The sequence below is a fragment of the Apaloderma vittatum genome, unplaced genomic scaffold, assembly GCF_000703405.1.
Source record: "Apaloderma vittatum isolate BGI_N311 unplaced genomic scaffold, ASM70340v1 Scaffold42520, whole genome shotgun sequence".
NCBI classification, from domain to species: domain Eukaryota; kingdom Metazoa; phylum Chordata; class Aves; order Trogoniformes; family Trogonidae; genus Apaloderma; species Apaloderma vittatum.
In genome coordinates, this window is record NW_009697036.1 from 2,841 (window position 1) to 15,867 (window position 13,027).

The 13,027-nt window shown below is 35.2% G+C and overlaps 1 protein-coding gene across 1 annotated transcript; it reads left to right on the plus strand.

Annotated features, from left to right (window-relative positions):
* Positions 1-330: 330 nt before the first annotated feature.
* On the plus strand, positions 331-12,221 carry UBA2 (ubiquitin-like modifier activating enzyme 2; the record flags this gene model as incomplete). Its single annotated transcript, XM_009876824.1, has 16 exons — positions 331-414; positions 510-580; positions 1,683-1,747; positions 2,244-2,344; positions 2,507-2,628; positions 3,336-3,403; positions 3,937-4,058; positions 4,903-5,002; positions 5,548-5,708; positions 6,622-6,715; positions 6,811-6,923; positions 7,369-7,524; positions 8,077-8,173; positions 8,767-8,872; positions 9,653-9,789; positions 11,149-12,221. Coding segments are annotated over 16 exons (1,773 nt in total), but the record flags the coding sequence as incomplete, so codon positions are not given.
* Positions 12,222-13,027: the final 806 nt, after the last annotated feature.

Below are 13,027 nucleotides of genomic sequence, written 5' to 3' on the forward strand. Positions count from 1 at the left end.
TTGTACTAACTGCTGTGTGTACGTATCTCAGAAATCTGGTGGATTTTTAGTAGGGATTCTCTTCAGAAAGGTTGTCTTGTAGCCCTTAGTTTTTGATGTATGGTTCCATTGTTAGTGATTATTTAAAATGTATGGATTCCTGAGGATGATTAGCGATCTTTTGTGCCTCTGCAGTTGCTGTAGTGCAGATGTAACACCTGCATGTAGATGTGAAAAGGAGTCTGTAAAGTTCATTTATTTTGGTCAATCATGTTTGCTTTAAACTCAGTTAATAGTTTTGTTCCTTTTACTTCTGTAAATGTGAAATGTCTATCTTCTGTGTGTTTATAGATTGATTTGGATACCATTGATGTCAGCAATCTCAACAGGCAGTTTTTGTTTCAAAAGAAACATGTTGGAAGATCAAAATCGCAGGTAAGGAAAAAGTCAAAGCTGAGTATTAAGTTATCGAGTCTATCTTTAGAGGGAAGAAATAATAAGTGGTCTTTTTGCTTTTGTTTTATTTCTAGGTTGCCAAGGAAAGCGTGTTACAGTTTTATCCAGAAGCTAATATTATAGCTTACCATGATAGCATCATGAAGTATGTTTGTTTTTAAGCTCTAATTACATGTTCTGATTTGCAAGTATTGTTATTTAAATGCTACAGTAATGTGCTTTAAGATATTTTGCAAAGGTATTGCACTAAAAAGAAATAGTTGTAAATATGAGACAAAGACGCACCTGAGTGGGAGTGTGGATTTTGCATGAGTTTTCTTAAGCTCTGATAGTAAGCTCTAGTCATTTGCTTGTGTCTGCTTTTCACCTTATTAGCAAAGTTTACTATATAAGTTTCTACACTGTAAGGATGTCCTGATGTCTTTAGCAATAGATAAATGTGTCCGTGATTAAAAAAAAAAAAGTCCTTTTTATGTGTGTTATATATGCCCCAAACTGTTAAAATTTAGTCTTTATGGTCCACAGCCAAGAGTATAGTACAAGATAATGTAGAATTGCGTTATCTGTTTCCCATGTTTTAATTTATAGTTGTCTAGTTTCTTATAAATTTATATTCTGTAATATTAAAGTTTGAATTCTGATGTCATTGTTAGCCACTGAAACACTGACTCTCTGCGTCCTTCTTCTGAAACTGTAAACCTGTTAATCCCATTTCCTCCTTGCTCTGTCTTCTTTGCCACCTTGTTCTTCAAATCAGAAAAATGCAGTGTCAAGATACTCAAGTGTCAAGATTTTAAAATCCCATGTCTTGGCTTCTAAGGCTGTCGAGGCATGATCAAAACCAATTGAGCTATCACAGTGTAATTAGTTATCACCAGCCTGATGAGCTGTGGTAATTACAGTGTGCACGTTTTAGCCTCAGCTGATGGTTTTTAAGGTCAGTTACCACAGCTCAGCCAATTTACTCATTAGGTCAGAACAGCGTAATCACTTTTTCGTTGTCTGCCTGTTTCATTGGTCAAATTAGTACTAATTACAATAGCTTCCTTCCAGCAGCATAAAATTCATGCTAAATTTTAAATGGGCAGAAGACAAATGAGACAGTCAAAGGCTGGCAGTAAATTTAACCTGTGTGTAGTTTATCACACCAACATCAGTTTGCCCTTTGCATTTGTATAGTTTCTGTTGTGACGTAATAACCAACAACTTTGATATGCCCTTTTGAGTATTGTTTTTCTTTTCTGTAGCCCTGACTATAACGTGGAGTTCTTCCGCCAGTTTACGTTGGTTATGAATGCTCTGGATAACAGAGGTGAAGTTTTCACTGATTTTATTTTGAAGATGAAAATATTATTGCTTGTTTGTAGGAACAGAACTTTAATGTCTTCTACTCTTAGTACTTTTGCAATGTCAGTATAACAAGTATTGTCTTAACCCATCTGTAGTTTGGCTCATACTTTTGTGCTTCACTAGAAACTTGATAGTTAGTGCTTTTATAGATATTTTATAGATATTTTATAGATATTTATTTATATATAGATATAAGTAAAAATTAACTGCTTTATGGGAAATAATGAGTGTTGTGTGTACTTACGTAACTTTATTCAGTTGAATTTGCTGTATTTAATAGTGTCGATATATTTTGTGTTAACTGGAAAATTGACTCTGTGAAAAAGGCATAGTGCTCTAGAATGAAATAAGGCAAATTAAGGGTAAATGTTTGCACAGGAACTGAGTTTGAATTTGGAGAAGTAAAACTCTTTTTTTCTAATTACTCAAATTTTTCTTTAAAAACTCTTGATTTGCAGCTGCCCGTAACCATGTGAACAGGATGTGTCTGGCTGCTGATGTTCCCCTTATAGAGAGTGGAACTGCGGGCTACCTTGGACAAGTAACAGTTATTAAAAAGGTTAAGTTGTGTAATACTCTTGTCTCTTTAAGTTTAAATCATTGGCTATTTTAGACAACAGGGCGTTGGGTGTTTTGAGATACAGTTACAGTTCATCTGGTAATAGCATGTACTATCAGTAGCCTTCAGAGTATGACGAGTAAATATTTCACTTTTCACCAGGGAGTGACAGAATGTTATGAATGTCATCCTAAACCAACTCAGAAGACTTTTCCAGGCTGCACAATCCGAAATACGCCATCGGAACCTATCCATTGCATTGTGTGGGCTAAGTATTTGTTCAAGTAAGTGATTTTTTTTAAGAAAAGAAAATAGGTACTGTGGTTCACTCTTCTGGTTCTAAACCTAGAGATGGAGAAATAAAGTGGACACACATGTTTGGAGTAATGTGTGGTGGGTTTTTTTTTGTTTGGTTTTTTTGTTGTCTTTGTTTTTTTAAATCAACACGTATTACAGCGAAGAACCTCCAGTTCTTTGACCTGGGTTTTGGGGTGGTTTTTTGGGAGTTTTTTTCTTCTAATAGAAAAGTTGGAAGATTCATTAGTGCTTAGGCATTGCTCTGATATCTCAGAAAATCTGGCGGAGTAGTTTGGCACAGCAGTGGTGTTTGAGCTTACTTTATTCTTCACTTTTGTGTGAAGGTAGGACATTTTTCAGTTTGGTACATGTATTAACAGATATGAAGTTTGCTTTGATCTTGGAGGGCTACAGGTGGTGCATTCAGTACTGCCATATAAATACAAGGTGAGGTGAGCTATCGAGTGAGTCTACAGAACAGTTTTGCAAAATTCATTTTTGTATTGGATGTTTTGTGTTGTCAGTGTTAAGTCCATGTGTGGTGAATCCTGGCAATTCAAAAAGCAAATGTATGAAGAGGCATTCTGATAGCAAGAATTTTAAAGTGGATATATATTAATTAACAAATACTTCAGTTTTTAACCAGATATGGTGAAATTCTAGTTCTGTGTTGTTGTTCTTTATTGTTATATAGCCAGTTGTTTGGAGAAGAAGATGCCGATCAAGAAGTCTCTCCTGACAGAGCTGATCCCGAAGCTGCCTGTGAGTGTGGTACAAGCTGGTAGCCTACCCTGTTACCAAAATGTTCCATTCCAGAGATTATTACTTGTTTCTGTACATTCTTTAAGGTTAGAGAGTTCAGGTTCATTTCTTTTAAGAAGATTCCATTTACTATACCCTTGTGCAAGAAGATCTTGGGGTGTGTTAACAGTAGTTTCCCTTACAGACTTTGATGTATACTGTGTGTAATTTAGTTACCTTATATTGACACATATTAAATATTTGAAAGAATTCCAGTGGGCTTTAGTTAACGTGATGTGTAGTGCGTACCAGAGGTTTCTACCTGGAGAATGTGCAGAAAATACTCTCCAAATTAGGTGACACTAAGTTAAATTGGTGCATTTCAGTTGCAAAAGCAAACAGGAGTAGTCACACTGTGTCTAAGCCAGCTTTTGTTGGGCTCAGTAAAGCTGTTTTATGGTCCCTGCATAATTTTGATTATTGACTCTAGTGAAAATACCTGGATGTGATTTTCCTTTTGTGATTTAAAATACTGGTTAACACTTTGTTGATAGGGGAGCCAGCAGAAGCAGAAGCCAGAGCACGAGCATCCAATGAAGATGGTGAGATTAAACGTGTTTCAACTAAGGAGTGGGCTAAATCAACTGGATACGATCCAGTTAAACTTTTTACTAAGGTATCTTCTTTACCCCCAATAAATGTTTTTATCTGAATTGTGTGAGATGCTTTAAAGTTAAATCAAAACCCCGTTTGGACGCTTAATGCTAGCCATTGATTATGCAATTATATTATGATTTCCACCAATTTTGCCGTAGTTCTGGTCTTTAACAGTACTTATTTTTCAGCATTCCATCTGCAACTGTACAAGTGGCTTCAGCAGCCTGTCCATATACTGTACAGAAAAATCTTTTGAATTACTTAAAAGTTTATGTTTTCATACTAGAATTGTGTGGGAGTTTCACTGGGCATAATCAAAACCAGTCTGAGGACCTAAAAGCTGTCATCTTCTATGTATAATTAGTCTCTGGCATAAGAAAATACAAACTGATTTAGGAGTTTTCCTTCTAAATAGTTGCTGAAAGTGGATATATGGAGGAAATGAGTATAGAATGTAATGTTGATAGGTAGTGATAACTTTTGACAGTTCAATGGCACATAGGTAAGAATATCCTGGGGAGAGTATAGAAATAGTGATGGCTCCAGGAGGCACATGAACGCACTATTTGGAACTACTGTTTCTAGAATTTTACTTGGTTCTCCAAATTCATCAGAGCTGTGTCTGCCTTATGCAATAAGTGTTAGAGAATGGGCAATAAGAAGTTTTTCAACTCTGTTGTGCCTTTTTTTTTCCTGGGGAATGTGATTTATTTTTTTATTTATGTTGTTAAAAATATTTTCAAGGAGTAAATCAAAATCTCATAAATCTAATGCTGATTTTTCAATTTCACAGCAGATCTAAGAATAAAGTGTGGTTTTTATCCCTTTTAACGGAGTTTGGTTTTGGTTTTAATGTTTTCTAGCTTTTCAAAGACGACATTAGATATCTGCTGACAATGGATAAGCTGTGGAGGAAAAGAAAGCCTCCAGTGCCACTGGACTGGGCTGAGGTACAAAATCAAGGTAATTGTCCCTCCTCCCACTGTGTGTTTGTAAGTCTTAACCTGCTATTTGTTAATGCACCGCTGCAATATGTACGCTTTTCTCGCTGTCAAAGTTGAGTACTGGTAATGAACATATTAATTCTTTGCAATTGTGAAGATATAAACTTTTCTCTATGTAAAAAATGTGGATTTTTTAATTAAAACTGTTTTGCAGTTTTTATTTTAGATGCTCAGTATTGGCTGTAGAAAATTCACGTTTCACAAAATTACACGTCAGCTTGTTCTGGGAGACGTTAACATAAGCATTGATATATGTGTCTTGGAAAGCTGACTTTTGCTGAAGATTTACAGTTGCTGTAATCTGTGCATGTCTAGGCGAGTAGTAGAAACGTAGTTATAGTTGCAGTCTTAAATGCAGATTTGTTGTAAAATGTTGCAGCTACTGTAGTATAAGAATATTGTTCTTTGGTTTAGAATATATTTAATTTTGGAGTATTCTTAGCTCTGAGCAAAATTCTGTGGGATTTTTAAGTTCCCTGATCTTACTTTTCTTCTTTTCCCCAGAGAGAAACATATCTGATCAGCAAAATGAATCCTCTGCGGTCCTGAAGGATCAACAGGTTCTCGATGTCAAGAGCTATGCACACCTATTTTCAAAGAGTGTTGAAACCCTGAGACTTCACCTGGCTGAGAAAGGAGATGGAGCAGAGCTCATATGGGATAAGGTTAGCTTGCAAATAGAGAAAAAACAGTTATACTGCACATATGTAGGAAAAGTATTCACTGGAGTACTTAAGTTTCATTCCAGAATAGCGCTACTTAGAAGAAAAATATCTGGCACCTCACTGAAAGCACTTTCCATCTGTAAACAAATGCGCACTTTTAACACTGTGTTTTGTAACTCACTGAGTATAAGGATTAACTATTATGATGTAAAATAATTTCATTCACCAACTTTAGAAAGCACAAATTCAGAAGTATTTGTCATATTTTGATTTTTGTAAATATTTTAATAATGCAACTTCAATCTTAACACTTTTAGCTTTCTCTAAAACATGCTCCTGTGCAGTGGGGGGTTTGCAGGTAGTGTTCTTCTGAATTGTATGTAGTAATTACCCTGTACAAAAATGATCAGTATATGATATATTACGAGTTTTGCTGAAGAAAAAAAAGAATTTCCTCTCTTTGCACCAGAGACAATGTAATCTTTCTGCAGTCAGTTGTCATTTGACCTAAGAAAAAAAAAAAAAGTAAAGTGTAAATATAGCAGGGACAAAATAGTAAAATAGTATTACAATATATAGTAAAAATACTTCTTTCTGAAATGCTGGTTTTTGAAACTAAGCATAAAACATGGTAAGATTTATAATTTAGACTTTATTTTCAACATACAAGGTATTTTATTAATACTAATACACTATTTCACTACTAAAATACTAAATAAAATTTTTATAAACATGTTTATTTAAAGTATTGCTGCTCTGTCTAAACAGACTGTCTGAAAGAGGAAGTACATTGAAGTGGAATACTGTGAGGCTTTTTTTAAAAAATAGTTTTTTAAGGTTTTAGGAACCATGTGTTGCAAACTTTTTCCAATGAGCAATCTGATTTTTAAATACTTGTCAAACTTCTTGTCAGGATGACCCTTCTGCAATGGATTTTGTCACTTCCGCTGCAAATCTCAGGATGCATGTTTTCAGTATGAATATGAAGAGCAGATTTGACATCAAGTGTAAGGATAAAATATACTTTTTTATTTAAATAATAATCTGAATTTCTCATTTTCATTTACTGTTAAAAATCTGCATACTTTTGCTTATCTTACAGCCATGGCAGGAAATATTATCCCAGCTATAGCTACTACTAACGCAGTAATAGCCGGTCTGATAGTGCTGGAGGGTTTGAAGATTTTGTCGGGAAAAATAGATCAGTGTAGAACGGTAAGTGGCAATAAGTTACTTCTACTTTATTTGTTATTTGTTACATCACATTTAACCTGCTTTGACTATTGCTTAGTTTTACTGTCTCTCACTTGTTGCTTCAGTAGAGTCTGAACTTTCAGCCACAGTGGAAGTAAGTCTCAAGGATCATTAAATTCCTCTGAGTTAATGAAAGTTGGCCACTGGCTAGGAGAGAGAGCCAGACTGGTAGCCCTTGCCCCGCGGTGGTGTGACATTACCAAGCAGCTTGGCAGTAGCCGGGCAGTTGTCGGCGCACGTGTTGCTGCGGGCTGGCTGTGACAGGCACTTCCTCCTGTTGGGCAGGCATGTCAGGGTTAGGGAACGGGACAGCTTGTAAGACCAAGAGAATACATCTCTAGGAAAGCAGGTTTTATGGGTGCTGGTACTTACAGAGTAAGTTGTTTTATTCTTCTCTGTCCTCAAGATTTTTCTGAACAAGCAGCCAAATCCCAGAAAGAAGCTCTTGGTTCCTTGTGCTTTGGACCCACCGAATCCTAACTGTTATGTATGTGCAAGTAAGCCAGAAGTGACTGTGAAACTTAATGTACACAAAGTTACTGTGTTAACACTCCAGGATAAGGTAAGTCTTGAATATTAGCTACAGCTTTCATTTTGATTCTGTTACTCTACATTATTAATGTTAGGTTTGGGTTCAATGTATTTTGACAGAACATCAGTTGTTTATATTTGCTCTAAATGTTGTATTTCCCTCAGCTACAAGAAGAGGTAAACTAGCCAGTATGCTTCTTGCTCATGTGTGCTTGTGAAAGAAAGTTTGTATTTTATAACTTTTTTGTCATTTTAAAGCCTATTCATATCTAACAGCAAAAAATGAAATTTGGATTTCAGTTGAATAGTTCAGTAGCCACGTTACAGTTGTGTAGTCACAACTGATCTGTAATTCTGTGGGTTTACGATGTATCCTAAAATTTTCTTTTATGATATTTGAGCCTGTAGGTTTCAGACAGAAAAAAATGCAATATTTTCTTAATGGAACTAAAAAAAAAGTATAGGCTTTCAGCAAATGCCTGAAGATGAGCCAGAATAAGAAAATCAACATAATTCCAGATTCTTTCTTTTATAAATGTTTTTAAGCCAGATACTGAATAAATAATCATATTTATCTTTTCAGATAGTGAAAGAAAAATTTGCTATGGTAGCACCGGATGTACAAATAGATGATGGAAAAGGAACTATTCTTATATCTTCAGAAGAAGGAGAAACAGAAGGTATGCATACTGAAGCTTTTTAGATAAGAGCAGATAAAAGCTAGGAAGAAATCAAAGTACACAGAATGGAAGTACGGCATATGTTCTAGTGTTTATCTTGTAGACTAATATTTGAAGAGAACTGGATTTGCAAGTATTTAAGTGGCTTGAGAACAGTGATATTGTCTACAAGCCTGCGTGTCCAGTACAGCTTTCCTATATAAATTACTTTTCACCTGAATTGTCAGGTTTCATTTCAAGAATAAGTATACAGCTAGAAAAGTACACCACTTATTTTCCTGTTTGCAAGTCCTGTTTCATTTTCTTCTTTTAGATTTTTGTCTTTTTGTGATGCTTGTAGGCACTACTGTAATACAAATTTTATCTCCAAAATGTTCCTAAGTGTAGTAATAGTGATGGGCTTCAATATGATGTGTGATTGCTAAATAAGTCAAACATAAGTGGTTTTGACTCCTGGTCAGGTTTTGCTTTAAGTGTAGCTAATAAAAGTTAATCTTAATGTTTCTATGTAAAACTTCTGGAGTACTCATTTCATCATATTTTTTCAGGTGTAAAGGGGCTTTATATAAATGATTGTTTCATTGTTTTTCTAGCAAATAACCACAGGAAATTGTCAGACTTTGGAATTCGAAATGGCACTCGACTACAAGCGGATGATTTCCTCCAGGACTATACGCTGTTAATCAATGTGCTTCATAGGTAAGGACTCTGCAATAACTATTTTTGTATATGTGTGTAGATCAGTTCCACAGGGAATTTCCGACTTGGAATTTTAAATTAATGAATAAAACTCACAGATTAATCTGCAAAAAGAAAATACAGAGATAAAAGAGAAATTGTTTGGGTTTTTTTAAATGAATTTCTAGAGCTTAGAGGTTTTGTTTTGATTTTGGTTTGGTTTTGCTTTTTTTACAACAGTAATTTGGCAAAGTTTGAATAATTTGTCATAACACAACATAAAAATACAGTGCAAAACCGAAATTACTTTTGGGGCAGCCAAAAAGTGAGAAACTGTCATTTAATAAACAAAGCAAAGTTTAAAAAGGCAAAAAAAACCTCCTTGCCTGCTGGGGTAGTAGATCCTCCTGCCTTACTACTTGTATTCAGATACAGCAAAGCAAACAGAAGTCACTTGGAAATAACTGGGGGGTGTGTGTTTAACCCTAGATAAGTAATATACGTATTATATACAGTGGGAATAGGAATGTGACATTGAGGAAGAAAGGTAAGCTCGGGTAATGATTTTTCTTGTTCATATGTGTTTTAAGTCATGGCACTGGGTGGAACAGTGCTTATGAATAGACAGCACAAATTACAAAGGAGGACTAAACATTTTCCTCTTCTTTTACTATGTTTGTCTCCTTTTGTAATAGTTGCAGAGTGCTCTAATACTTCAATGTCATACTTTATTTGGGGAAAAAGACAGGTTTGGACTTTTTTTTCATCCAGTTGTTTAAAAGCATACATATTTTTCTGCAGTGAAGACCTAGAAAAAGATGTAGAATTTGAAGTTGTTGGTGATACTCCTGAAAAAGTTGGGCCTAAACCATCAGAACCAACATCCAAGAACATTACCAATGGTAGTGATGATGGAGCGCAACCCTCAACATCAACAGGTAAATAAAAGAATCTTTCAGTAGTGTAGTCCAATTAAAATGGCTGCCTTCAGTTTTATGACTTAACTTTGCCAACATAAGTAGTATTTAAGTTACCTCTCGTATAAATGTAACAACAGTAAACATGCATTTCTCTAGTATTATAAAACGCGTGTTTAAGATTGTACAAAGGCTTACAGTAAAGACTCGAAATTATGGTACTTAACTCTCAAGGGCTCGTTGGGGTGTCAAGCGCGTCATTTGCACAGTGATGTAAATAAAGGTAAACCCATTCTACCTGATGGTCACACTGTTGCTTGGAAAAAAAATCAAACAAATTTGTCACTTTTCTCCCTATGGATTAGAAATTACTTTTTGAATTTCTTTGATCAGGTTTAATTTTGTTATTTTAAGAAGACATCTACTTACAAAATAATTATTTTTCACCTGTCAAGCAAAGCATGGCAAGAAAATAGAAAATACTTGCTATTCAGGATGAAGTACTATCACCTTCCTAATGTCAAGTATTTCTTTTATATAATCAAATAGTTTAACTTGACTGATTACAGGATGCTTAACCACTGAAGCCTGTTTTATAGGCACAGAGTGCAAAGCTGAATACTTGTGACAGATACAAGTTAGATATCTGTATTTCTGTCTTACACTGTTGGACGATGTTCCTTTGCCTGTGAGATGGTGCTATTTAAGATATTGCACAAGTACGTAGTCATTTTGCCTCTTGTTTCAGGGGAGAGTGAACATTGCAAGTATCGCTAAAATTTATTTCAAATTATATTAAAAAACTAGCATAAATCAAGTTTTTGCAGTGGATTTGTACTTCAAAACAAACAAATTCCACTAGATGTCTTCAAAGTTTGTGTCTGGTTCTATTTTCCCTTTATGCTGTCCATTGTTATCCTTTGGCTCTCTTGCGTCTGCTCACCCCTCCCTCCCTTCGTGTGATCTCCTGCTCTCATGTAGTGTGGCATCTAGTGGGGGGGTTCGGTCAAAGGAGAGGCTGGACTAGAGCTCAGTGAGTGTGAAAGTTCTTTTCTTAAGAGCTGCTGCAGAAGACATGCAATTCTTCTGTTTTGTACATGCGAAAAAAAAATCATACTAACTCATTTCCCGTATTTTTGGGTTATTGCAACATTTTCCATACCTCTAGCGAGGCAAGAATAACCGTGTGAAAAGCCTATTTTATACTGATTTCAGAGAAAGTCAAAATACTCTCACAGTTGAATGACAAAGAATATGGATAGAGAATGCTCCGAGAGTATTCGTCATATTAGAGATGTTCTAATTTTTATGTATGAAGTTTGGGTTGAGAGTAGACTATCTTTACAGTATCCTTTTGAATTAAAACCATATATTTTGCAGCTGTAGATCAAGACGATGTAGTCATTGTTGATTCTGAAGATGAACTTACTTCGAGGAGTGCCGGTGATGATAACAAAAGCCGCAAGAGAAAACTAGAGGATAAGGAGTGTGCCAGTGCCAAGAGAGTGCGTGCCGAGCAGACAGAAGAGGAGGATGAGATTATAGCATTAGACTGAACATGCCCCTTGACAAAACGATTCAGATAATGTAATACAGTAACAGCATATTATGTTGGGATGTGAAAAATGTCCAGAACTAGACTAATTTTAAGGCCTTTCTTTCAAGTGAATACCAAACCACTGGCTTAAATAATTTGTGTCTGTTTCTCTTGATGATAAAGCTCTCATCTCAATAGACTCTTTCAGAAGTTTTTTCTTATTAATTCCATATATTAAATGTAGTAGAAACATAGTTTATAAATACTTCGAGATAAGTATTTGCTTAAACAGTCATGAGAAAAGCATGTTACTTTTGTGTAAATACCTTTTAGGTATAATTCAGTAAGACAAAAAAACCCTACTCTTGTTTAGTAAAGGATCATCATCTGATGTCCAGGTTTTAAGTAACTACATTTTTATGGTTTTGCTTGAAGAAGGATGTTTTTAGGCTAGTTCTAAGCATTTTTCACACCCTGAACAAGTAAAGAAAATTCAATAAAGCAGATTAGTGCCACGTTTTAACAGTGTTCGTAAACTTCAACTGGCACTATGTACATTACTGTAAAACTGTTAATTTACTCAAGTTTTTCAGCTCGTACTGCCTGGTATGTCAATGTAAGAAGCAAATTTTTGTGTATTGTTACAGTTTCAGGTTATTTATATTTGATGTTTTGTAAACTCAGATACTACTACTATACTGTACATCTGATGGACCAAATAAATGACATCTGAAATACTTGCTATATTTGCTTGCACAGTCCAAGTTTATGCTGACTTATGGGATTTTACATTGTATAGCCTTCAAAAATTACTGTATTATTTTCATTTTTCTAAACATAATCTAGTAGTGTAGAACTTAAGCTTCACTTGTTTGAGGTGAAAGGGGAATTTTTTAATAAAACTTTTGTGAATGTTTTTTTTTCTTGGACAATCAATTATTGGCCTCTTCAGTTGGAGCATTTGCACCACCACACGTTCTTTCACTGCCTCTTGCCTTCAGAAAGAAGAAAGCATTCATCATTACACACCGTGCATAGGACATAAGTGCAATGTTTGGAATCAGTATCTTTAATGCCTACTGCATTTTCGTTTAACCAATTTGGTAGCTTTCAAAACTATCAGTGTTGATGCTTAGAAGGCACTAATCAGCCATTTCTGTGGCTGTACTGAAAGTGCTTCCCAGCTTTATGCTGGTGAACCAAGACTGGCTGTGTTCATACATAAGTATGCAGAGTTAGCCTGGCAGAGCAGAGGAATTGAGCCAAGATTTATTGTTACAGTTTGCAAATAAAAGATTTTTAAACAAGATATTAACTTTATAGAAGGATAATATAAAAAAAAAAAACCCACAACAAAACCCAGCACCTTTTTAGGTTTTGGTGTCTACACCTGGTTCTATAGTACAAAGGCCAGCTTGTTATCAGTGTTAAATTGCCAGTGCAGTGCAAAACTAGGATTCTATGGTGCAATTAATGTTTTATCTCTTCTTTTAGGTAGTAATAGTCATATGCAATGGCTTGTTGGGAAGCACCGTGGAATTAAATCCTTCTGAGTTTGTTACTTCTTGGCCAGCATGAGTGAAGACAGAGGTAAAGATGTAAATAAGAGGTGTTACAGAAAGGATTTTCAGTGCTACAGTGGGAGGCTTTTATAGTTCTTGCAGTAAACAGTTGAACACGAGTATATTTGATCACATCTTCCAAAAATAAGGCAAATATTTT